Source organism: Vespa velutina, chromosome 13 (genome assembly GCF_912470025.1).
Source record: "Vespa velutina chromosome 13, iVesVel2.1, whole genome shotgun sequence".
Taxonomy (NCBI): domain Eukaryota; kingdom Metazoa; phylum Arthropoda; class Insecta; order Hymenoptera; family Vespidae; genus Vespa; species Vespa velutina.
In genome coordinates this window covers 1,739,231-1,765,272 of record NC_062200.1, presented here as the reverse complement: position 1 = coordinate 1,765,272, position 26,042 = coordinate 1,739,231, and the positions used below count along the sequence as shown (strand labels likewise).

General features: G+C 28.4%; 6 protein-coding genes across 9 annotated transcripts; 2 read left to right on the top strand and 4 right to left on the bottom strand.

Moving 5' to 3' along the window:
* Positions 1-383: 383 nt before the first annotated feature.
* LOC124953720 (pupal cuticle protein-like) lies at positions 384-3,471 on the bottom strand. The gene is made up of 4 exons (XM_047505531.1): positions 2,689-3,471; positions 2,359-2,618; positions 1,963-2,225; positions 384-1,864 (listed from the first exon to the last, which is right to left on the bottom strand). Exons 2-4 carry the CDS (start codon positions 2,371-2,373, stop codon positions 1,648-1,650), a joined length of 495 nt encoding a protein of 164 aa, XP_047361487.1. The 5' UTR covers positions 2,374-2,618; positions 2,689-3,471; the 3' UTR covers positions 384-1,647.
* Positions 3,472-5,189: 1,718 nt separating this feature from the next.
* LOC124953715 (xaa-Pro aminopeptidase 3) lies at positions 5,190-8,562 on the top strand. Of its 2 annotated transcripts, none has more exons than XM_047505524.1 (5): positions 5,190-5,375; positions 5,518-6,456; positions 6,523-6,885; positions 6,950-7,585; positions 7,694-8,561. In XM_047505524.1, exons 1-4 carry the CDS (start codon positions 5,327-5,329, stop codon positions 7,117-7,119), a joined length of 1,521 nt encoding a protein of 506 aa, XP_047361480.1. In that variant the 5' UTR covers positions 5,190-5,326; the 3' UTR covers positions 7,120-7,585; positions 7,694-8,561. The 2 variants fall into 2 exon arrangements, with proteins under 2 accessions (XP_047361480.1, XP_047361481.1); XM_047505525.1 differs by having other exon boundaries at positions 5,210-5,414; positions 7,694-8,562.
* LOC124953716 (multifunctional protein ADE2) lies at positions 7,364-10,770 on the bottom strand. Its single transcript, XM_047505526.1, has 6 exons — positions 10,515-10,770; positions 9,765-10,088; positions 9,310-9,653; positions 8,918-9,193; positions 8,192-8,336; positions 7,364-7,927 (listed from the first exon to the last, which is right to left on the bottom strand). Exons 1-6 carry the CDS (start codon positions 10,516-10,518, stop codon positions 7,749-7,751), a joined length of 1,272 nt encoding a protein of 423 aa, XP_047361482.1. The 5' UTR covers positions 10,519-10,770; the 3' UTR covers positions 7,364-7,748.
* A 275-nt stretch (positions 10,771-11,045) lies between these two features.
* Positions 11,046-16,353, top strand: LOC124953712 (amidophosphoribosyltransferase-like). Of its 2 annotated transcripts, none has more exons than XM_047505519.1 (8): positions 11,046-11,596; positions 13,870-14,083; positions 14,151-14,443; positions 14,526-14,775; positions 14,872-15,105; positions 15,185-15,312; positions 15,428-15,649; positions 15,778-16,353. In XM_047505519.1, exons 1-8 carry the CDS (start codon positions 11,567-11,569, stop codon positions 16,048-16,050), a joined length of 1,644 nt encoding a protein of 547 aa, XP_047361475.1. In that variant the 5' UTR covers positions 11,046-11,566; the 3' UTR covers positions 16,051-16,353. The 2 variants fall into 2 exon arrangements, with proteins under 2 accessions (XP_047361475.1, XP_047361474.1); XM_047505518.1 differs by having other exon boundaries at positions 11,052-11,596; positions 14,869-15,105.
* Positions 14,464-17,989, bottom strand: LOC124953717 (GATOR complex protein WDR24). 2 transcript variants are annotated; one of them, XM_047505527.1, is made up of 3 exons: positions 17,671-17,989; positions 17,279-17,537; positions 14,464-17,204 (listed from the first exon to the last, which is right to left on the bottom strand). In XM_047505527.1, exons 1-3 carry the CDS (start codon positions 17,827-17,829, stop codon positions 16,405-16,407), a joined length of 1,218 nt encoding a protein of 405 aa, XP_047361483.1. In that variant the 5' UTR covers positions 17,830-17,989; the 3' UTR covers positions 14,464-16,404. The 2 variants fall into 2 exon arrangements, with proteins under 2 accessions (XP_047361483.1, XP_047361484.1); XM_047505528.1 differs by having other exon boundaries at positions 17,279-17,548; positions 17,671-17,802.
* Positions 17,990-18,135: 146 nt separating this feature from the next.
* Positions 18,136-22,569, bottom strand: LOC124953709 (sterol regulatory element-binding protein 1). Its single transcript, XM_047505513.1, has 7 exons — positions 22,330-22,569; positions 21,449-21,979; positions 20,738-21,364; positions 19,711-20,643; positions 19,338-19,642; positions 18,708-18,863; positions 18,136-18,633 (listed from the first exon to the last, which is right to left on the bottom strand). Exons 1-7 carry the CDS (start codon positions 22,424-22,426, stop codon positions 18,280-18,282), a joined length of 3,003 nt encoding a protein of 1,000 aa, XP_047361469.1. The 5' UTR covers positions 22,427-22,569; the 3' UTR covers positions 18,136-18,279.
* Between the last annotated feature and the right edge of the window lie 3,473 nt (positions 22,570-26,042).

Here is a 26,042-nt window from a genome sequence, read left to right as displayed (position 1 = left end):
TATTATCAGTTATTGTTTAACTTAACATTTAATACGTTCATTTTTAATCTGATTCGTATATATATATATATATATATATATATATATATATATATATATATATATATATAAAAAGAAAACGAAAAATCAAGAAGAAACAAATCAAACACTTGGATAAAGTATTTTGAAAAATTCTAAACTCTTATACATTGTCAAACTATATATTAACAATTATATGTTAATGTTATATTTTCATTACAATATTATTATATCGGATAAAATTTTACGATAATCTCAATCTTGTTCACTTTGATTCGTAAATAAAATATTAAACGAACGAACAAAAGATATAAATGAAGAATTAAAAGAGAATATATAATTTTTGTCAAATTATCAATTATAAATTATAAAACTCTGTGCATATTGTTTGATATATATTTCGATAATAGAAAAACAATTTTTTCTAATCAAATAACATCTTCGTTAATAAATAGCACGTTAAAATTGATATCGTGATCTTATTATGAAAAGATAAAACGAGAGAAGAGAAGGAAAAAAAAAATGGCAAATCATGAAATCATATTATTCGTAGGTAATAGTAATAAAGTATGCAACGGCGATGGTGATACTCGTTATCCAATGATAAATCAAAAACGATAAATCAAAAAATAACATGACATTAATGGCACTACCGTATTGTCAGTTCGATCGAAATCTTGTCAGGAGCGTGTTAATCGATCGGCACGTGCCGGGATCACTGTTGATCTATATACTACGATTTATACGATCTATAAAAAAAACGGCCTTCGCACATGTTGCATATTTACGTTCGCCACAAAGAACTTACTTTTGTTCACGTCAATGAACGTAAACTAATCGAATAGAATCGTTAACAAGAAGGCAATATAAAGACAAGTGAAAAAAAAAAAAAAAAATAAAAAAAATAAAAAAACAAAAAAAATAAAGAACTTGTTTAAAACAATATTATTCGAATAACCTTGAAAATTATTTCCTTGCAATGAGAACTCGTTCGATACATAATTATTGATATAACGATTGATATAATGAGGATTGAAAATTCTTGATATAACTAGATTATTTATAACACTTTTATGTATACATATTTGTGTGCGTGTATGTGTTTGTATATATATATATATATATATATGTATGTATATATAATATATTTAATAGCACCATACGCATAAAAGAGATTGGATAGAATTGATCGCTCGAAATGTAATATGACAATATAATATAAATGATAAAATAAAAAAGCAAAAGAAATAGACAGAAAAAGAGAGAGAGAGAGAAAGAGAAAGAGAGATCTATGAATCGAAGAAATATATTACTCGTTCGTCCGAATAAATAATAAGAGGTAGTTGAAAATTATACTTGAAACCAGTCGGAACGAACTGAGCATATATATATATATATATATATATATATATATATATATATTTCTTCTTCATCTTCTTCTTAAGATTAGTCTTGGTACGAGGTAGATAAAATAGTCGAATATTATCTCGAGGTAGACTTTCAAAAGATACGCGAACGGAGTATCTTCTTTTAAATTGATTGCAGTCGAACGAACGTGATCAAAGAAATAAAGAAAGAAAAAAAAAGTCAGAAAATGAGAGAGAGTGAGAGAGAAAAAGAAAGATCCTTTCAATAATAATTGTTTCCGTTATTCCATGAGCCTTGATTCCAAGCACCATTATTATTCCAGGATGGATCATAGGCACCAGATGAAACTGGATCAGCTGGCCCAGCTGGTACACGTTGTGCTTCCGCATTGTAAAGAGAGAAATGTGCTGACTTAGCTTGTTGAACCTCGGGTGTGTCTACTACGCGTCCATCGGGTCCCAATGGTGCCGGTGGTCCACTGTTAGAAAAATAATGAAATAAATGAAACGACAATTGATAGTTGTTCGTTAAAAATAAAATTAAATTAATTGTTATTTTAAATAATTAATAGAGAACCTGTAATGCGGCGCGTAACCAGCAGGTGCCGCATGGGATGGATAAGGTCCGGATACAGGTCCAGGTCCTTTTGGTGCACGTGCGTTTGCCTCGGCTAAAGCTGACAAATGTGCGGCCTTTAATTGGGCTACTTCAGGAGTATCTACGACACGACCGTCGGGACCAAGCGGTGCCGGTGCGGCATGACCACCATAACCAGCATGATGTGGTCCATACCATTGCGGAGCACCAAAGACCACGCTCAACATTCCACAAAATATTACCTAAAATTACCTTTCAATTAGTTTTGAGAGAAAGTAACTTGTTCTCTTTTCCTTTTATTCTTTTTTCTTTTGTTTTTCTTTTTTTTTTTTCCTGTTTCTCTTCCTATAAAATTGTTAAATATAATCTACTCACGATATACTGGATCATCTTTCCCCGATGTACGGACTCAATCAAAATGACGTTCTAAGAAGCAACGATTTCTAACTATCACGTCCGATTCAAACGAAGTCGAGAACTGCATTACAAGTTTCACTGACGTAGATCGTCGAATTTATAGGAGTAGTGACTGCATTGGCACTCGATCATGCCCCACCTTTTTATACTATACTCACCACAAAGACAGGGTCTTAACCACACCCAAGAAAATGCTCTCTTTAAGGCTACAACGTGTCCTGTAACATTTACCAAGCGTTAACAATGACATCGCTGAGAGTAACCTCGCCACGCCAATATACAACATACTCGCCATTTCCGTGAGCGAGTTATGCGAACCAACGATACCAGCCAACAACGTTCATGGGTCATGTTCAATAGATCTATGCATCTAAGATTTATTGACCTATGTATATCTTAGAATGATATATAATGAATGATGAAGATGAATCTCGTATATTTTTCTATTTCTTATCGTAATAGAATTCTTCTTCTTCTTCTTCTTCTTCTTTTCTTCTTCTTTTCTTCTTCTTCTTCTTCTTAAAAAAAGAAAACAAAACAAAAAAAGAACCAAATAAAAAAAAAAAGGTAAAAAAGAAGAAAATATCATCGTAATTGCGTCATTTGATTTATACGATACTTCGAATTCACAACCCACACGATAATGTCGTAAATAGTTTTGTCACTTTTATCGTAATACGTGACAATCATTCGTCAACTAGTAGTTCACCACTAATATACATGATTGTTTCACAGACGAAAGATTCCTTTCGCGAACCTTTGATAATCCAAGATCCGCGAGTATACGTAACCGATCATGTACGAAAACGAGAACGTTTTCTCTTTCTCTCTCTTTCTTTTTTTTTGTTTCTTTTATTTTCTATTTTCTGTTGCTTCTCTAATAGAAGAACAATTGGATTGCCCTTGCAATAGAAAAAAAAATTCCTCAAGAAGAATTAAAACCTTAAAACCCGAATCGCAGCTTTTGTTACGCATAAACAACGATAACTATTCGGAAATTTCTATCATATTAATTTTGTAATATCATTTAAAATATTCTTGTCTTTTTTGTGTGATAAAAAACGATCAAAAGTTTCATCTATCATTTAAATAATTATTACAGATCTTTCTTTTATCATTAATGCTGCCTTCATTATCAACATTTCGATCTTGCTGCCATCTGGCGAGTTTGTAAGATAATTACTTAGATGATTGAAACTGTATTATCTATAAATCAAATCAAAAATTTAGAGAATAAAATACAGTTTTCTTTTCGGATTTGTTCCTAACGTGTAAGATTAAATAAATCATACTTTCGAGATATATATATATATATATATATATATATATATATATATGTATATATATATTGAAAATCTAATATGAAATTAAATAGAATTAATAAATAATTAAATCAAATTTATAAAATATTATATATAATATAAGTGAGAAACCAGAAGATTGATAGGAATTAACGAGACAAGAGCAGGTCTGAACACGTCTAGCAAGCTGTTTGGATGAATGAAAACTGCGTACTCTGTTATGCTTTAGTAAGGACTAATGGTGGGGAAAGTCGTGCCAAGGTTGAGCTCTCGATCGTCCTTTGATTCTTCACATGTGTTTTTGTTGATACTTCCTAACGTAAGCTCTCCGAATAGTATAGCGTGTATACATACACACACACATATATGCTTATAATAAGATTTTATAACATTCGACTGTCTCTTGTTTTACTGTTTATCAGAAATTAGGAATTCGTCGGCAAATAATATTTTTGCGATCAATGAAAAAACTTTTAAGCTGTTATCTATAATAACCTAATACTAAATTTCTCTCTCTTTCTCTCTCTCTCTCTCTCTCTCTCTCTCTCTTTCTCCTTGTCTTTCCAATCTCTCTATTGCCAATAATAATTCTACAGGCAAATAGATTAGATATAGAGTTAAATTAAAAAATAATTTCCTTTAAATTCGCAAATTTATATAATAATTATCATCATATGTGTTAATTATTTATTTATTATTTTTTTATGTTTTTATCGTAAAACAAATAAATACTGACATCGTAATCAAAACTCATCGTTAGGATATATACGCTAACGCAATAAAAAAAAGATATACATATGAGATATTAAAAAGTTTCAATTTACGATATAAATAAACTATTTAATCTAACCTATATGACAACAATTATGTATTGTACGTGAAAAGGAAAAAATCAACGTAGCAGATTTATAATACACCAATACGATAGACGTAAAAAACAAGATTCTTTGTGTTAAAAAATATATATTAATTACTTGTAAATAATGTGTAAATAACGACGAACGTTCATTACAATATACTTAACAGTACACGTGAATTTAAAAAGACGCTGATTGGTTAGATCGAAATAAACTTGGACACGCATGCGTGATATATCATTTTGCGCATATCACGTGATCGTATATATAAATTAATTTATTAATTTTTATTTATAATTATAAAGTAATATCCTGTATAAAATATAAGAAGAAAAAAATCAATAGAAGTCTATCGGTATTATATTAATCGATAATGTGAAATTAAATATTTCATGGAAATCATATTTTCTTATTTGATAATTCAAATTGATTCTTCTTACACACACTTCGTAAAACACGTAATGCATACACACACATGCATATACACATACATATATTAAAGTCGTTATAGCAAAAGTAATAAACATTATAACTATATATTATTTATATATCTATTATCTCAGAGAAAATATATTAGATATTATTATATATTCACAAAAGCAAAGTTCACGAGGTGATCGAGACACTACCTAGTAGTAATTTCTGTAAGTTTTATCATTTATACGGTGAACGTGTGTACACAAAATAAATTCATGTTCGATATATGTGACACATAAAAAAAAAAAACAGATAAAAAAAAATAAAAAAAAAAAAAAAATAAAAATAAAAATGTTTGGCACATCGAGAGAAATTATTAAAAGTTTAATCGTGAAATTTGGTGAGAAGTAATATCCAATATTATTAAAAGAAAAAGATGGTAGATTATAATTTTCAAATATTTTTCGTGTCAACATATAATAATTTTCATGGAAATATTCAGATTCTTTCGGTTATGATCAAACAATTATGATTTTTTTCAGGCTGTCAAAACAATATTTTAAACGTATCTAGGAAAAGACATCAAAGTAATTTACCTCGTCAAGAAAGTATTAAAAAAGTTTTATGTCAAAGATATGGACAACCAACGTTTATGTCTCATCCTCATTTATTGAAAGATGGAGAGGTTATGCCTGGTATACATCGTAATGAATTCGAACAAAGGAGATTAAAATTAATAGAGAATATTAAATTTAATTCTGATAAGATAGAACAATATAAATCACAGTTTGTAATTATACCATCATCTTCTAAAGTATATATGTCAGAAAAAATCCCATATGTATTCCGTCAGAACACAGATTTTTTATATTTCTGTGGTTGCCAAGAACCTAATACAATATTAGTAATTACGTCTGTAGGAGATACTGTTACATCTATTTTATTTATGAATCAAAAAGATCAACATTCGGAATTATGGGAAGGACCAAAAACTGGAGTAGAGGCTGCACCCAATTTATTTGGAGTTAATAAAGCTCTTCCTGTGACAGAATTTGAAAGATTTTTCTTTTCCTTTATTAACGAACATAAAAATAATATAATTTGGTACGATGATAGCAATGTCCTACAGAGTCAGCTACATATAAAGTTAAATGAATTGATAAAAGTAAATAATCAAAAGTTTACTTCTCCAAAAAGTCTATTTCATAAAATACGTTCAATTAAATCACAAAGTGAAATTAATTTGATGCAAAAGAGTTGTGATATCGCTTCCATGGCAATAAAAAGAACTATACAAGCTTCTAAACCAGAAATGAATGAACATCAACTATTTGCAATAGTTGATTATGAATGTCGTATAAATGGTGCAGAATTTTTAGCTTATCCACCCGTTGTAGCTGCAGGAAACAATGCAAATATTATTCATTATATTTCTAATAATCAAATTATCCAGAATGGAGATATGGTGTTAATGGATGCAGGTGCATAAATATAAAAAAATTCTGTGTTCTTCAGATACATTATTTTTCATTTAATATCTATTATAGGTTGTCAATATCATGGTTATACATCTGATATTACAAGAACATGGCCTATTAATGGTAAATTCATGCCAGAACAAAGGATTCTATATGAAATACTATTAGATGTACAAAAGGAATTATTGCAAATGTTGAAAGAAATGCCAACATTAGATCAATTATTTCACTGCATGTGTTCACTTTTGGGAAAAAGATTACAAGAAGTAGGATTAATACCAAAAAGTTTATCCGGAGATAAATTAATATCAGCTGCGTTTAGTTATTGTCCGCATCATGTAAGCCATTATTTAGGAATGGATGTACACGATACTGCCAAAATTTCTAATAGTGTACCATTACAACCTGGAATGATTATAACTATTGAACCAGGTAAGTAATCTTATAATAAGACTATCTATCTTTCTATTACAATTCAATGGATATATATTTGTAGGTATATATATTAATCATAAAAATCCCTTGGCACCATCAAATTTCCATGGCTTAGGAATACGAATTGAAGATGACGTTTTAATAAAAGAAAGTGGTCCTTTAGTATTATCAAAAAATTGTCCAAAAGAAATTACTGAAATAGAAGCTATTGCAAGTGAAAATCAGTCTTAATTAAAATCGACTTTATAATAAAATCTATTAAAATTTCTTAGTATATAAACAAATTTATGAAAAGAATTTAATGGAGGAAAATACATTACCCATCTTATTTTTTAATTAATGCTCACTAATAACTCAGGATGTCATAGAAAATCAATTTTTAATTTTACATGTATATATATAAATTACACATATGTATATGTATAAAAATTGATAACATTTGGATTAAACATTATTATAATATTTATAAATGCAAATCATCAGTTTTATTCAAAAATTTGTTTAAACGGAAACAAATGAATATTGTAAACTTGTATCCAGTACAACATCATCAAGAGTAATAATAATAATATATATGCAAGAAGTGCTAACATGAACATGTATATATAATAAAAAAAAAAATCAATAATATTTTATTGCATACAAATTGCTAGAATAGAAAAATAACATTCTATGGTGTATTTTATATCAAAGATCAGTAAGTATACTTTATAATATTGTATACTAAAATTATTAAATGAAAATATTTGGAATTATTCTTTTCTAAATCATACAAATGCATTTATACATTTTATTTTTTTTACAGAAGTAATCCAAAAAGATCGTTTAATCTCGTTAATAAAAAAGAAAAGATGGAATTTTTAAACTTTTTCAATATATCTAAGACCTCTCAACTTCTTGTCTGCTTTTTTCAAATTAATAAAATTATTAAGCTGATTTACACGTAACTTGGCCCAGACCATGTGATCGTGAAGTGCATGTATTTGAGCTGCAGCAAGTGCTGCACTCTCTGGATATGCAACAGTGGTGCAACCAATTCCTGCAAATATGATTAAAAGAAAAAAAAGAAAGCATTAATTAATTACATATCCTACAATATTTTTTAACCCTGTATATATACATTAATGCAGTAAGTATTTAGTAAGTTACATTTACATATTTCATAATCTTCGATTTGATAAGCAAATTTCGCAATCTCTGTACGTCAACAACGTATTTATATATATATATATATATTTTTTTTTTAACGTTTATATATAATTAACATAGAAATTATAAGTTAATAAGAAATATATGTACATACCTGAAGGTACATTTATAGATGACCATATGTCTTTCGTAATCTTTCCTGATTTAAAAGGCGGACAATTAATGACTGGAAAAACAGTATTTCCAGACAATACTGGACCTAATCCATTACTTCTCCCTGCTACAGTAATGAACACCACCTACATGAAATAAAAAGAACTTCTGATATCAAAGAAATAAACAATGAACATAAATCACTATCTTTTTTTTATCATGTTTTTAAATTATCCTTGAGCAAAAGCCATTAATACCGCCTTAGGTCATTGTAAATCTATATATTATTACTATCCACAATTCCATTCTGTTAGAAAACAGTAATGATAATGATAATATTATTATAAGTATTGTACAAATTATAATTATTTTCTGAACAATTCATAAAAATATCAATTTGTCATCAAAGTTTCTTTTTGTTTTTTTTTTTTTTATATATAAATTAAGAACGTACTGTCATATAAATTTATCATACAGATTTACAGTCAAAAATATCTTATTAAACAATATTTATTTTATTTAGCAATTCCTTAATCGATAAACGAAATTATTAACAAGGATGATAAAATATAAATAATTCAAAATTTAAATCGAATTATAAATGATTTTTTTTTCGGCTTATCGTTTGAACGATCGTATGCAAATAGATCTGAAATCTGATGATATAATGATATATATATATATAAAATTATATATATATATATATATATATAATATGTTTCAATACCTTTTTTCCAGTACCTTCGTATTCAGTAAGAATACGCAAAGTTTCTTGAGTACCCTTATGTGCACTGCACACTCTAAGTTCCACTATTAGACCTAATTTCTTTGCATAATTTGCAATTTTTTCGCAATGTTCTTCGTCAGATGGAGAACCCATTAAAATAACAATCAATGATGTCGAAGATGGAATGAGATAATCCAATTGATCTGCCACCCATTCGAAATTGCGTTTAACAGTATCCAAATCAGCTTGAGTGACAGAAGTTAAATTTCTGTACACCTGTATAAATATATATATATATATATATATATATATATATGTATATATATAAATTAGAAGATTATGAATATTTACATTAAACTTATTAAGATTATAAGAAAAATGATTGTCATTACTTGCTTATCTTTCATTAATCGCTTATCACCAGATGGCCATAATCTCCAGGAGTCGCTATCAATAACATCAGAAACTACAATTTGATCGTGTTCATCTACACCAAATTCTAATTTCATATCTATAAGAGCGCAATCTCTTGTAGCCCAAGCTCTTTCAAGAATTTCAAAAACAGTCAATGCAATATGATGCATAATATCAACTTCATCTTTGCCAATTGTAATTCCATTTAATTTGAAATTGGCAGAAATTATTTGTTCTTTTGACCATTGAGGATCGTGATTGGTATCATCCTTATAAAATGTTTCTTGCATTGGTGGATTAAATCTGTATCCTTCTTCCACTCCTATTGAAAAATAATATCTTTTGTTTTACAAATGATTTTTTTTCCTTTTCTTTTTTTTTTTTTTTTTTTTTCAAATACAAATGAAATAATTTTATAAAAATTAATATCTACCTGGATGTCTTTTTAAAAAACTACCGGTAGCTAATCTCCTTATAACCCATTCAATAGGTATCATTTTACATTTTCGTGCTATAAAAGCTGTATTACTAGCAAGCTTAATGAAAGATGTATCAATACCAGCTTGATTCAGTAATTGAAAAACTTTAGCTGTTGTAGCTGTACTAATAGCAGCTTTGCCTTCTAATTTATGAGACTTTACACCATCTCCTGCCGTAATACGATCTTTACTTTGAACAAAACATGCTTCTATATTATTCACAATCCCATAGACCATTTTGGTCTTACCTTCGATGATCAATTCATCAAGTTCATAATCTGTAATATAAGAAAATAAATTCTTAATTCATTGTCGATATAAATAAATAATTGTTAAAGTTTTATTTATTTTTTTTTTTTTCTATAACGAAAATATAGATAAAATTGATATTATCGATTGAAAATCATTGAAATCGTTTACCGATTTATAAACGATCCAATTGTCGAGAAAGAAATATTATTGGTTAGAATATCGTACACGAGTGATTTGTTAAATAGATCATTCGAACGAATATAAATTCAAAAATAATATGATCGAAAATGAAATAATTTATGAAGAAAACATTGAAATATTTGTGTAATAAAATGTGTATTAATATGTATATACAATGTATGTTAATATAAAATGTGTTAATACAAATGTCCTCTCATAAATATAAATAAAAGTAGAAAGGAGAAAAAAAATAAAGAGAAATAACGACTCACCCATGTTAGCGATCTACTCTGTACTATACTCTACTATACGAGTGCCAATCAATCTTTCGATTGTGATGCTTAAAACATCGTCGAGACCATTCTGTCCCCCCTCCACCAACTACTCAATTATATTTTATTACAAGTTTAGAATCTACATAACCAATAATCTAACACAACATAACAACATAGAGATTTATTATTCATAACAATGTGTGTGATACAAAAAAATTTGTTTCCTTTTTTTTTTCTTTTTTTTTTTTTTTTTTTTTCTTGTTTTTCATCGATAAATACATTTCTCTTTTCAATTTGTTTATATTACAGAATTATATCGAAGATTTATATAATCAATATAATACAATCGATAGATCGCGAACAAGTTATCGTATTACGAGAATTATATAGAAAAGAAAAAAAAAAAAAAAAAGAAATAAGAAAAATATCATTTTCAAATATAATTAAATGTAATTAAATATAATTAAATATAATTAAATATAATTAATAACAAAACGATATTTGAAATATATTTCAAAAATAATAACGCGGCAATATGAAATGTAAAATGGCCGCTACCTAGTTCTTCCTCGTTGTCCCTTGTTCAAAGTTCATTAAGTTCAATATGTAATTAAGATAAAGTTTTTAAAAATACGATATATAGAAATAGACAGTTAAGATATCAATAATCGAAACCTACTAAGCCCAATATATTAACAATTGTGAAATTTCCATGAAATTCATTTATTTACTGGAAAAGTTGTAATTAAGATTGTTGGAAAAAAGAAAAAAAAAAAACAAAAAAGAAAAAAAAAGAAAGAAGAAGAAAACGAAAAACATTATATAAACAAAAAGACATTATTAAACGATATGTAAATATTTAAAAGAGAATAATAAAATCTTATGAAGTGAGATATAAGATTAAATAAATTATATTTTCAAATGTAAGAAACTAAATGGAGGAAAATAACCGTAGACGAATATGTTTAACTGTAAATGTGTCAGGACGATTTAAATTATTATCAATTTAAAGGATTATCAATGAGTTTGTATTTTATAATCTGAAGAAAATGGAGAAAAGGAATTATTTAACGTCAAAGGTACATGGTAATTTTACACGTTCTTTTTTTTCTTTTTAATTTAAAAATCTGGAACAACCTTGAACCGACATTACGTAAATCATATAATGCGTGAATCTCCATATGAATCTCAATATTTTTTGTGTTGTGCGAGTAAGAGAAAGAAAAAGAAAAAGAAAAAGAAAAAGAAAGAGAAAGAGAGAGAGAGAGAGAAAGAGAGAGAAAGAAAGAGAAGAAAAAAGTACGTAAGTATGCGTAATAAAGAAAGATGAAAAACGAAAGAGAAAAAGAAAGGATATATGTAATTTGTAAAGACAAGGATTAGAGGGAGTACATAAAGGGAAAAGGGACTATGATAAAACTTTTATGGCAAATTTTATTCGGGGTAAATTGTATCCGGAAGCGAACCAACCGGTTTCATGGCGTGATCGTTTTCGTCTTCTTCATCTCGTCGTCTCTCTCTCTTTCTCTCTCTCTCTCTCTCTCGATCTATCTATCTATCTCTCTTGTGAAAAAGTCCTGACTGTGCGTAGAATATGCATACGTAAACGTATAGTATATATGTTATGTATGCATGCATGTATGTATGTATATATGTATGTGTGTGTTAGTGTGGTGGGCCAGAAAATAAAAGATAATAGTAAAAGAAGGAGGTAGTAAGAGTAAGGAACAAAAAGTAAGTTTCCATTGGTCTACCAGTTCATTTGTCGTTTGGAACGCGAGCAGTACGTTCTGTTTTATCGATCAATATAGTACAATCGATTATTACGCGAGGAACATAAGTGTTCCTATATTATAAGCGTTTAAGATAAAGAGAAAAATTACAAATCTTGTGCGTGACTATATATATATATATATATATATATATATATACATATATGTGTATATATATACACACACATTATATATATATATATTCTTATTCTTTGTACTTTTCATTTTTTTCTTTATCTTTTGTCTTTTTTATATATACATATTACATATATTTAAAAGCGCACGAGAAGAGAGGAAACCTAATATACGACGCACGTGGTGGTATGTATTTACATATATATATGTGTATATATATATATATATATATAGGATAACATGCGACTAACGAACCATGCACGCGACAAAGATACGGACTAAAAATCAATGGTTACGATCATGGCTCTACGTGATTTTTCATAACTTAAAGAAATTGAATTTTAAATTAATATCATAGTAAATATCCTTCGATCTTAGGTAAAGTTATACAACGTATTACTTTTCTTTTATATTTAACCTTCATATTAATGTATTGAGGCTTACTTAATATGTTATGTATATGCATGTATATATATATATATACATATATATATATATACATGTATATATATATATATTATTAAAATGATAGTTCACAAGTGAGTAGAATTTAATTAACGAGTAAATAGGATCGTGAGAGAAATGACACGCAATCGTAAATAGATCTATAGATCAATGTTTATTAGTTCCTTACTTTTTCTTTTTTTTTTATTGAAGATTATTGTTTTCTTTATCTTTTTTTTTTCCTCACCTTATCCCTCTTTATGTAATAGTCTTTTCTAACAAATTTAAAAAAAAAAAAATTTATTTCAATATTTGTTAAAATGTTATATTTTTATTAATACAAACGCGATAAACGTGTGTGTGTGTGTGTGTGTGTGTGTGTGTGTGTGTTATCTTCCCCTCTTTATTGATTATTAATCTTTAAAATAAATCAATATTTGTTAAGATTATATTTATTAGATCTCATTGAATTATCATTAAATTTACTTATTATGCATATAGTCAATAATTATTCTGGAGAAATATAAATGCTTTTCTTAGATGAGAACATTACACAGTTGAATGATGAAATTAATTGCGAAATATTGATTATCAAAGAATGGTGAAAACATGAATCGTGGTATTTATTATAAAAAAGCAAAATTCTTATCTAACCCCTTGGGGTCGATAGTTTATAAGAGCATTGACGATAATGTGAAAAAAGACTGTAGGGGGTCCAGAATGCATATCTAAAAATGATATTTACTTCATATTTGTTACAATGTATATCAATATTTGTCAAACTTGTAAACATATTGTTATATAAAATTTTTAATAAATTAGAAGAGAATATTTTTATGACAATATAAATTTATATATATATATATATATATATATATATATATAAATGTAAATAGGAAAAGTTTTATTTTAACAAAATCTAACTTTTAAGTCTATATAAATTAATTTGTGACGTTTAAGAAGTAAAACATGGTTTAATCTTTTCAATCATTTTGTTATAGATAAATATAAGAATGTCTCATGATAAACAAAGTGATAGTTGTTCTCGTGCGATATCATGCCTTACAATAAACGATGTACCAATAATGTTTACATCCAAAGATGAAGCTAGAAGTAAAGATATTTCTGGACTCACACATGAATGTGGCGTTTTTGGATGTATTGCTGCAGGAGATTGGCCATCACAAATTGATGTAAGCCAAGTAATATGTCTCGGTAAGTTAACTAAAAGAATTTTAAATATTAAATCATGTTGAATGATACTATAATACTTTTTCAATAGGTTTAATTGCTCTACAACATAGAGGTCAAGAAAGTGCTGGAATTGTTACGAGTCAGGGTATCTGTTCAAAATCATTCTACGTTCACAAGGGTATGGGAATGATTAATAATATTTTCAATGATGAAAGCATGAAGAAACTTAAAGGCAACTTAGGAATAGGTCATACTAGATATAGCACTAGTGCAGCTAGCGAAGAAGTCAATTGCCAACCTTTTGTAGTTCATACAGCACATGGTGCCTTAGCAGTTGCACATAATGGAGAACTTGTAAATACAGAATCATTAAGGAAAATGGTAACATAATAAATCAGATATAATATATCTTATTTCCTTTATTTTTAATTTTAACTTTGTCAATTTTGCCTATTTTAATTAGGTATTAGGCCGTGGTGTTGGCCTTTCAACGTATTCAGATTCTGAATTAATAACGCAAGCTTTATGTTTAAATCCTCCCGAAGGTGAAGTTAATGGCCCAGATTGGCCAGCACGTATTAAACATCTCATGCAATTAGCACCATTATCTTATTCTTTGGTAATCATGCAAAGAGATAAAATTTATGGTGTTAGAGATCCATATGGAAATAGACCTTTGTGTTTGGGAAAAATAGTACCCATTGGCAAGCTTGGTATGATACATATATTTAAAAAACAAAAAATAAAAAAAAAAAAATAATGAAAAAAAAAAATTAATTACTAAATTTTATATTTTAAAACTTTAGCAGGAGATGATTCAGACGATGACGACGAGGCCGAAGGTTGGGTAATCTCGTCAGAGTCTTGTGGTTTCTTAAGCATTGGTGCAAGATATGTTCGTGAAGTTTTCCCAGGTGAAATTGTGGAATTAACACGCGAAGGTATTAAAACGATTGATATTGTAGAAAGACCAGACAATAAGCCACAAGCATTCTGCATATTTGAATATGTTTACTTTGCTCGTAGTGACAGTATTTTTGAAGGTAACAATTATTGACATTAATATCTTCAATAAAATTTTTTGTAAAATAATGTTAATTTATAAATTTTATCTTTTGATAGGACAAATGGTATATTCGGTTCGTATGCAATGTGGTCGTGTATTAGCAATAGAATCTCCAGTAGATGCAGATATAGTTAGTTCTGTACCAGAATCTGGTACAGCAGCAGCACATGGTTATGCTAGACAGGTGAGTTATATAAATAAATTATTTATTATTGTATAAAATTAACAGGAAATATATATATATATATATATATATATATATATTGATATTAAACACATATATAATTTATATATTTCAGTCTCAAATACCATTCGCCGAAGTATTATGCAAAAATAGATACGTTGGAAGAACATTCATTCAACCTAGTACACGATTAAGACAATTAGGAGTTGCAAAAAAATTTGGTGCTTTATCTGAAAATGTTAAAGGAAAGAAACTAATTCTCATTGATGATTCTATTGTTAGAGGAAACACAATTGGACCTATTATAAAACTTCTGCGAGATGCAGGAGCAAAAGAAGTAAAATATTTTTACTTTTATATATACATATATATATATATAAAGGAACGATTTTCCGAATCATGTTTATTATATATTTCTAATGTTATATATGTGTCTATATATACATTTTTATATTTATTTACAAGGTTCATATCAAAGTAGCATCGCCTCCTTTAAAATATCCATGCTATATGGGAATAAACATTCCAACGAGAGAAGAGTTAATAGCGAATAAACTGGACAATGTAAGATTAGCCAAATATGTTGGTGCTGATAGTTTGACATATCTTTCTGTCAAAGGACTTATTCAAGCTGTTAGACATGGCATGGATAATAAAGAAAGCAGTTACATTGGTCACTGCACTGCTTGTTTGACAGGAGAATATCCTGATGAACTACCTGGTGATTTAGATTGGTGAAGAACATGGACAATCCATAGTTTGACAAATAAGAAATTGAATCCTCTTTTCCAATACAAACTTCAATCTATTTTTCTTAATTACCAGCAAGAATATTATATAATTTTAAGGTTTATTGACTAGATTTTATTGGCTATATACGTATTGAAAAAAAAAAAAAAAAAAAAAAATATTTATAGCCATTTTGTTATTCTAAGCTGGTCGGCTAGTTCAGTGCAGTATTTTATATTTAACAATATAACTTAATTATGTTTGTAATCTATATATAAAATAATCTTTCTTGAATGGAAAGATCAATCTCAACAGTAGATTTTATTATTTATTAAATTATGTGTTACTTATAATTATACCTTGTCACTGATTTATATTTGCTTTGACAAATTCTTCTGCCACGGATTTTAATTTTTCTGATAATTCTTTCATTTTTGCCTCACGTTTTAATAATTTTTTATGCTTTTTATCAACAACATCATCTTCTATAAGATCATTAACGATTTCCATTTTCTTTTCATCCGTATTAACATTTTTATTAGTATCTTTATCTGTCTCTACATCATCCGTAATATTAGAAGTATTTTTTACAATATTGACTAAATTATTCACTTCAGTATTCATGATAGAATCTTCAGGAATGTTATCCAATGTTAAGAGTGTTGATTCTGTATTATGATTGTCATTATTTTGTATGGATTTATCTTCTACAATTGTTGATTTCTTTTTCTGTTTTTTTGTTGATTTACTTTTAACAGTACGTTCTTTCTTTTTTCTAATTACTTTAACAGATTTGCATTTTTTAATATTTGTATCAATAGAGAAATTACTAGCTTTTGAAGTAGATGGTTCAGGATTGATGTGTTCTAATACATTAAGATTATCTTTTATAATTTCTTCGTTATTTCCTTCTTCTTGTAAAACTGTTTCATTTGTAGAAGACTTGACTGGATCCACAATTAAATTGGTATTATTATTTTCCAAGTTCTTCTCGTTTTTATGTTCTTCTTTATATTTATACATAGCAAATGGATTATCTTCATCAGATTCTGAATCTAATGCAATACCTTGCGACTTCTTTTCCTCTCGAATTTTTTGTTTTTCCAAATAGGCACATAAAGCATCTATTCTGTTATCTCTTATATCCTTCCAAAAGGAAAGTGCTATGAAATATGATGAAAATTAAATATTAAAATGAATTGTCTGTATATACAATCATAAATTTAATTGAAAATACCTTGTGATTGATACATAGGTGGTACACCAGCCTGTTTAATTGTATCTTTATTTGGAATACATTTACTATGTTCAGAATCTCCAAGAACTTCAGTCCTCTGTTTGACAAATACCCTTTGCATTTTTAATACCTTTCTAGTCTTTCCAAAATATTTTAATGTTGGAGTTTGATCGAATATGGGATCATCGACAATGGGCTTGTCATCTTTTTCAAAAAACATAAAAGTTCCTACAACGTCTTCGTAGGTACCTTCATAAAACTAAATGAGTACTATCATTTAATTAATTTAAATTAATGATAATCTTGTAAATATATAAATTCAATTAAAATATTCGAAGAATGATATATTATAAAAAAAAAAAAAAAAAAAAAAAAAGAAAAAAAAAACTTACCCTTCCATCAATTTGCATTATAGGATGATCCGTATCTATTCCAACCATATCTAATTGAAGTTGTCCATTTGTAAATATATTATTATTAACAAATCCTTCAAATTCGACATATACAAGAATCTCCTCCTCGTCTTCAAATAATTCAGTATCAGAATCCATGTTTAAATAGATTTTAACGTCTATCTAACCTTAGTTATCTAGATTTTAATAAATGCAATAAAGTACAACAATAATAATACACAGTTTTATGCACTTGCAGTGAAACAGCAGCGCCACCTGTACCCAGTCGTGAGAACTAAGCGAGTTGACGAGCATGCGCAAACAAAAGTATGTATCATGGATCGATTATCGTACGTAAACAATCTATCGAATTAATCAATCATGGAGGACGGTGTGTACAACATACTTCGAACAGTGCTAAGAAAACTTCGAATTTGAGAAGTACCAAGGTATATCTCTGATTAATTATAATCAAAAATTTTTATTTATATATATATATATATATGTCTATATTTAAAAACAAAAAAAAAACAATTATGTACAATACACTTAAATTAGTTTCTTTTATAATTCTAAAAGCTCATAAATTATACTCGATATATTTACAAATTAATTAACAGAAATAGATGGGCCAAGTTGATGCATTAATCTGTAACATTCCTGAAGTCGTTTTCTATCGCCAATTCTTTCAAGAGTTTTGGCAGCTTCTGCAAGCATACCAGCACGTTCACCAGGTGAAGACAATAATAAAGCCGGTAAGTGTCGACATGCTAAACATAATGCAAATGCGTGTTCTCTTTCACCATTATTCTGTTCTTGGGATCTATCTTTACCGCAAATAATAGAAGAACGTGAATTCCTATGATGTAAACTACGATCCAATAAAATCTGAGTTTTTACTGGTGCTGCTCCTGCCATAATACGTGCTGTAGCTTCGTATAAGAATACTCTTGGTAATATGCACTGAAAATGATTAGATTAAAAACATGTACCATAATGAAACATTTTTTTTATTATCTGTTTTATTAGTTACTCACTGACATATGTTGACACAACTGTCTTAAACAAGCTAAATCTCTTTGGAAACTGGCAAGAGATACATTACTAACTGTTTTTTCTAATCCACTATCAAATTCTTGCCATAAAACAGTACGTATCTCTAATAACCAATCACAAAGCCATAATTGTGTAAGCTGTAAAAATACAGAGTATATATATATATATATCATTATTATATTATAATATTATAATATAATATAAATTCAATATAATTATAAATAAAGTATTGAATGCTTATATACATGTATATGATTATTGCATGGTGCTGTGACCTGCCACAGGAGTTGCACTGTAGAAGTATTGCATAGTTGTATTTCATGCAATGCAACTACAATGCACACTCGTAACAGGTAAGCATGCTTCAAAAAAAAAAAAAAAAAAAAAAAAAAAAAAAAAAAAAAAAAAAAAAAAAAAAAAAAAAAAAGAGAAAAGAAAAAAAAAGAAAAGAAAAGAAAAAAGAGTGAAGAAAGAAAATAGTGTTCACAGATGGAAAAAAAATTAAAATGTCACAGATATTCTTTCATTACAATTAATCTCATTAAATGTGGAATAGAATTATTTTGTTTTTATCTAAAAGCATCTATCCATATGGTATAGATAAAGCTTACCATAACATTTTGAGACGATTGTTGTTTACAATGATAATAGACTATGGATTGATCCAAGAATATTCCTCCTTGATCCATCAGACGCATTGATACTATTTTAGAAGAATGTTTAGCTGCTTGCAGAACATTAAGAACAGCATATGGCAATGGACTGCGATTACTGTTATTACAGAGTTGAAAATTTCTTTCATAAGGAAATTTCGTTTCTACAATATTCCAAACGGTTTCATCTTCATCTCCTAATCTCCATGCTGCGGCAGCACAAATAACTGCTCCCCACCAAAGGCCAACCTCATCTTCGCAACCTACGATAAATATTTATTATATATAAAATGTTAATTCACGTGAGATTAATTAATTAAGATTTTTATACCTGCTACACTGATTTTATCCGTACTTGGAAAACAAGCTTCTACTTCCGCAGAAGCTATTATATTTCGTGCCAATTCTAATATGGTAGAAGCATGAGAATCTCCAGCAATGCCAGTCAATAGACGTAAACATTGTGTAATCAAATGTTCTCTATATGCACGTGCTGCGAATGATAAAGGATCGGCTTTACTATTTTGCGATGTAAATTCGCTATCCGATTGTTCTCCGTATTGCCATTTTTGTGTAGCTACAAATCTTGCACCTTCGTCGTTCATGATCCATTTTAATTTTGGTGGTACGGCACAGGACGACAATAACATTCGTGCTTTACCCAAATAATATTTATGAATAAATGGAAATAAATACTTTTTAAAACATAATGCCGAATTAACGTATATCTCTGCCAAGATTGCCTTTGGCATATTTTCATCCGCAGTTTCTGCATAATTCATAGCAGAAAGAGCAAGATAAAGTGTACTATTTTTGGATTTTTCTGATAAATGTAAACATAACATGTGTTGATAAACAATGGCTATCTCCATAGCAGACAATTTTGCTTGTTGTCTTTCCGTCTTTCCAATAAAATATTTATTTAAATGAAGAATCCATTTTCCAAGCCACAGTTTATAAAGTATTTGTCGTATCACTTGCCACGTAGTCGCAAGAAAAACTTCGGTACGTGATAATGGAAACGAACGATTAAAATATTTTAAACACTGATGTAAATCTCTGTACGCTTGACTGTATTCTTGTTTTGATATATTAAATTCTGCCTGACGTCTCCAACGTCGAAGTTCCAAGAATATTTTACTATCAGTCGGGAGAATAGGATCGTCGTACATTAATAATCTGCATAATCCACCAATCAAAAGGATCATATTTGTAAACCATATAAAAATATTACTCCATATTCTGCTATCTATTTCAGACGATTCTAAATATGAAAAAAAGAAAAAAAGATTTATAAGAAAACAATTTAAATTCTCTATATAATATTTTGATACGTAATTTATCAATATTATATTTACCATGAAAATCAAGAATAGTTCGTCCGTCCAATCTCGTATTCAAATACTTGTAATTAAACTTTTCAACGTTGTTCATAACAGCGCCTAATGGATTAAATATCAAAAACATAAACATAATACCACATAATGTCAATCGAGTGTGATCTCTCATTCCTCCAGTCTCTTGTTTCGATGTTGTATGAAGATTTTGTAATACATCTGGTTCTTCCTTTACAGACGAAGGTGAGGCTGGAGATAATGGTGCTGGGGCTGGAGATAAAGAAGGTTCACTGGAGTCTGAACGTGGTGGTGTTAATTCACCACATGCCAATAAATCACGTATGTTTGGTCTTTGCGTTGCTAATTTTAATGACATATTTTCTGCTTTCAATTTGGCATTAGAATTTTGTAGAAATCTTATGTAATCAATAGTTTTTCTCAATATAGCTGATTTATTCAATTTGGCATCACATCCAGCAATAATATTTTTCAATTCAATAATCTTATCATTGATAGATGTTCTGTAACGTCGTTCGATAGCATTATGAGCACTACGTTTTACTTCTCTGACTCTTGGTACACCTACGTGAGTGTTTGTATTTAAACGATTTATTTGAACTTTATCGGCATCTAAAACTACAGGAATTCCTAAAAAAAATATGATTCATCAAAATATTTTTAATAACAATTTAAAAGGAAGAAGAAAAAAGAAAAAAAAAAAAACATACTTACCAGTAGTTAATACTGTTCCATTTGCAGTATTCACTAATGTATGTATTTGATGTGATACAGGATTAGATGTAATAGTTTGTGATCCATTGGAATAAACGACTGACTCTGTCTTTAATAATTTCGCAGGTAAAAATAATTGTCTCTGTTGTGTAACAGGTGCCAATGTAACAACCGGAGATTGAACATTGATATTCATATTTTGTGGTATAGTATATTGTGAACTGAATACCGTAGGAGGAGGTACTACAGATATTTTACGAGTTCTAGGTTGTACAGGTGGTACATCTTGAATTGGTGGAGTTTGTTGTTTATTAACTATTGTTTCAGGTGATGACAAAACATTTCCAGTATTTATAGGTTCCAATATATTGGTATCTTTGAAATCCTTAAACTCATCGCTACTGCTTAAATTTAAAAAGTCAAATATGTCTCCATCTATTTGCATAGGTTCTTCCAATTCAGAAAGTAATGTTTCATCGCTGAAGAGAGACTCATGTTTTAATAATTCCTTTTCACAATTTGTAAGAATATCTGTAATTTGAATAAGGTCATATTAAATTTCATATGCAATTATCATATGTATATATGAAAAGAAAAGAAAACAAAGGAGAAAGAAAAAAAGAAAAGAAAAATCACATAATAATACAATGAAATTTTTTATAATACTTGTTGGGATTGTTTTATGACAAATACATAAAACTCCTTTGAAATTAATTCTTCTCGTATATAAGGTAACAATACAAATGAAATATTGAAATAAGAAAAAAAAAAAAAAAAAGAAAGAAAGAAAGAAAACCATACATTCATGATCAATGACATTAATTTAAAAATAATTATTAAATAGATATAAGAAAATCTAAACTGCAATAAACAAAACTCACCGTCTATACCAGCAACTTCGTTTAAATTAAAATTATCATTTCCTTGAAAAGAAAAATCAGTTTCCTGAGTGGACGGCCATCCCCCTGGATCAGTCATTTTATTAAATATAATTTCATTTATTAAACACTCAAATAAAACAACAATCCTTAATATTCAAGTCAGCAGTACGTCAAGTGCAATAAACGAAAAAAGGACAATAATCATACGACATACAAGTCGACCAATCAGAGGTCTAGTAACGATCAGACGATGTTGCGTCATCATTGTTCGTATTAATCATCATGAATAATATCTAAGATAAGAAACTCGATATTAAAAAACTATCAAGATGCATTGATACGTATCAATTTTATAGAAAATTCAATTTAACCAATTAAAAATGAGAAAGAAACATCGAATTGTTCATTGGTCGAATTATTGAATGTTCTAGGAACTGCAATCCAATCGTGCACGAATCTTCGATTATATGATTCAATCTGTTTCATATTTATTATAAATCGTTATGGGTTTTCGAAGATATTTAAATAATATCTTTTACATTTTTTTTTTTTATTTTCTCTTTTAAAATATCAAAATTATCAGAAATATATTTTAATATAGAAAATATCGTCAAAATTTTCTTTATAGTATTTCTATGTTTCATACAGTCTATGCTTCTTTTCCTTGAACGTTGATGACGAGATATATCGAAGTGATTTTCATAAGTAAATATTTATATATTTTATCAATGAATTTTATTAATGTGTTAGAGAGTAATATTATGAAATCGGATCTTCGATTGGTGAAAAAACAAAGAGAAGCTGATTTAAATCTTGCAAGTAAGGAATGAACGAACGGATCTCTCCTTACGATTATTTCGTTTAGTAAATATCTCTATCGCGTTAGCGACAATTAATTTCTCTTTTTCTTCCTTTTTGTTATTTTTGTTTTTTTATTTTTTTACTTTTTTAAAAAACACGACTGTATTTCAAACATCAAACGATGAATTTTTTGTTTGTAACAATTGTAAGAAACGTATAGTATACGTATAGTATACGTATCTGTATTATACATGTACACATATATAACACACGACACGCGTGTATATATATATATATATACTTACACATAGAGGAAGAAACATAACCCAAAAGTAATATTTTCCCGCGCGAAGGATAAAATTCGCGCCAAAGTGTTATCGCAGATTAACCAATCAGAGATCGGTTAAGAGTTTGTGACGTAGCGTTTAAAGCGCTATACGTCGAGTTGTGTCGGCCGCCGCCATGCCATGCGGTCATCGTGGAACTGACGTGACTATCTTTTACGTGCAATATCATAGAGTAAATCGTTAAGAAAATAAAATATTTTTCTTGATTTGTATTCTTCGTTTGTGTAAATGTGAGAATAATGTATCGTAATCGTTAACGTGAGTTCGTCGTTAAAGGACAAGTGACGTGTTCTTGTGAAATAGAAGGCGTAGGACCCGCTCCCTGTCGGTTAGAAATTGGCCAACGGCGGTAGAGATTTGAATGCATCGTTTAGTGAAACGAAGAAATCATTAAAGGTAAAATTTTCTTTCTCTCTTCCTTTTTATTTTTTTACTTTGGTTAATTATATTTTTAATAATAAATATTATATGTCATTTGACCAATGAGATGAAAGAATAATCTTTATATATGTATATATATATATATTTGTAAAACTTGGCTCTATGTGTTTTCGAATATGTCGATAGATGGCTCTAGTGTAGCTCCCTTTGACGTTATCGCTCATTGAGTGCTGCACTCTGGTAGTAGTTTTTTCAAAGTGACCTATGGTTACAAGCCGGCGCGGCCATATTTCTTTATACTACTGATATATATGTATATATATATGTATATATATTTATATATATATATATATTACGATTCTCGTGGGAATAATGTTTGACGTCTGTCTTTTTTCTTTTCTTTTTCTTTCCTTTTTTTTTTCTTTGTTTTTTCCTTCCACCATTCCTCCTCATTGATTTTTATTACGTTATTTTTGTTCTTCTCGTGATTATAATATATATATATATATATATATATATATATATCTGTATATATATATATGTACATATATATGTATATCATATATATATATGGTTATGATTATCAAGAAATTTTTTTTTGTGTCGAGAGAACTCATTTTTCAAAGTGTTAAACTTTCTTATCGATTTATAGAGCATATTGTATCTGTGTATATATATATATATGGTGTGTGTGTGTATATATATATATATATATATATATACGTATGTGTAGTATGCATAATATATATATATGTATACTGTTACGTCGTCGTTGCGGTCCGAGTTCAGTGCACTTAGAAACACTTGCGCCATACACACACAAACGTGCGCTCGCATATACATGTAAAATATGTATATGGATATATATATATATATATGTATATAATATATACATATATAGGTGCTCGTTTATCGTTTTAAAGCCACGAAGAAGACGACGACAAAGCAATGACGAGGACGACGGTGACGGGTGTAACATTTTTGTAGTTACATTGTAAAGCATGAGTCATATTTAACGAAACGAAACGAAACGAAAGGAATTATTTTTATATTTTCGTTGTCAGATTGGTTTATTCATTTTCTAATCTAGAATCTAAGAATCTATTTGTAATGGGATAGTAACATTTGCAACAGAAAAAAATGTGCCATTATCGAACGTATACGTGTTCTTTCCTTTTTCAATTATAAATCTTACACGATCGTTCTAACGAAATTTAACCAAAAAAAAAAAAGAAAAAAAAAAACAAAAGGATAGAGAAAAAAAAAGAATTGACCAGAAGAAAAAGAAAAGTGGGACTCCATGATTCATTCTTAAAACGATGTTGCAACAAGTCGAACACGTCGTTCGCATAAAATTTGTTATTTTGTTTCGTAAATTCAATGGATATACATACATACATATATTTCAACGAAAGCATTCGTATCCTTTCGTATTTGGCGCGTTTTCTTCCGATTGGTCTGTTAAAATAATTTACAATGGTTTTTTTTTTTTCCCCCAAATAAAAAAAAGCAAATTTCTTCCTGAACATAAGATACATGCATACATACATGTACCCACACACACACACACACACACACACACACACATATATATTTTTTTCCAGGATGTTATAACTTTCATCGATCTTAAACATTGTAACTTCTTTACGAATATTTTTACATTTCTATTTATTATTCTTTTAAGCATAGTTAATCCTTTTTCTCTCTCTCTCTCTCTCTCTCTCTCTCTCTCTTTCCTTTTTTTTTCTCTTTCTATTTTTCCATGCTAACCAAAACTCGAAAGCTCACTCACCGACACCTGTCCTGCTACCTCGAAAAGGAAGAAGGAAGGCGAGCCAACAGGTTTTATATACTGGGTATAACCCATTGGTTATGAGCCAATATACTTGTTCGAAAACGTGAACGATTTCAGAACGAAAATTTCGTTTTATTTTTATATATAAAATTTTTTTTCTATATATACATATACGTACGTATATATATATATATATATATATATATATATATATATGTATGTATGTATATGTGTATATAATTTCGTATATACGTTTTATGAAATTTTTAAATTTATACAAACCAAATCTGAATGATCTGTATGAAGGTAGGAACTAACAATGCAATAAGTGAATACGTAATAATTCGCGATTGATTTATTTTTACGTGGCTTTTTCGAAGAAATTGCGC

Coding starts and splice junctions, on each gene's coding strand:
- LOC124953720 (XM_047505531.1), bottom strand. Junction 1,865..1,962: donor GGTTACGCGCCGCATTACAG/GTTCTCTATTAA, acceptor TTTTTCTAACAG/TGGACCACCGGCACCATTGG.
- LOC124953715 (XM_047505524.1), top strand. CDS start 5,327: ATGTTTGGCACATCGAGAGAAATTATTAAAAGTTTAATCGTGAAATTT. Junction 5,376..5,517: donor AAGTTTAATCGTGAAATTTG/GTGAGAAGTAAT, acceptor GATTTTTTTCAG/GCTGTCAAAACAATATTTTA. Junction 6,457..6,522: donor TATGGTGTTAATGGATGCAG/GTGCATAAATAT, acceptor TATCTATTATAG/GTTGTCAATATCATGGTTAT.
- LOC124953716 (XM_047505526.1), bottom strand. Junction 9,654..9,764: donor TTTTTTAAAAAGACATCCAG/GTAGATATTAAT, acceptor ATTTTTCAATAG/GAGTGGAAGAAGGATACAGA. Junction 7,928..8,191: donor ATCTATAAATGTACCTTCAG/GTATGTACATAT, acceptor TCATATTTGCAG/GAATTGGTTGCACCACTGTT.
- LOC124953712 (XM_047505518.1), top strand. CDS start 11,567: ATGGAGAAAAGGAATTATTTAACGTCAAAG. Junction 14,084..14,150: donor AAGCCAAGTAATATGTCTCG/GTAAGTTAACTA, acceptor CTTTTTCAATAG/GTTTAATTGCTCTACAACAT. Junction 14,776..14,868: donor AGTACCCATTGGCAAGCTTG/GTATGATACATA, acceptor TTAAAACTTTAG/CAGGAGATGATTCAGACGAT.
- LOC124953717 (XM_047505527.1), bottom strand. CDS start 17,829: ATGGATTCTGATACTGAATTATTTGAAGACGAGGAGGAGATTCTTGTA. Junction 17,538..17,670: donor TAATGCAAATTGATGGAAGG/GTAAGTTTTTTT, acceptor GTACTCATTTAG/TTTTATGAAGGTACCTACGA. Junction 17,205..17,278: donor ACCTATGTATCAATCACAAG/GTATTTTCAATT, acceptor CATATTTCATAG/CACTTTCCTTTTGGAAGGAT.
- LOC124953709 (XM_047505513.1), bottom strand. CDS start 22,426: ATGACTGATCCAGGGGGATGGCCGTCCACTCAGGAAACTGATTTTTCT. Junction 21,365..21,448: donor TGGAACAGTATTAACTACTG/GTAAGTATGTTT, acceptor TATTTTTTTTAG/GAATTCCTGTAGTTTTAGAT. Junction 19,643..19,710: donor GGATAAAATCAGTGTAGCAG/GTATAAAAATCT, acceptor TATTTATCGTAG/GTTGCGAAGATGAGGTTGGC.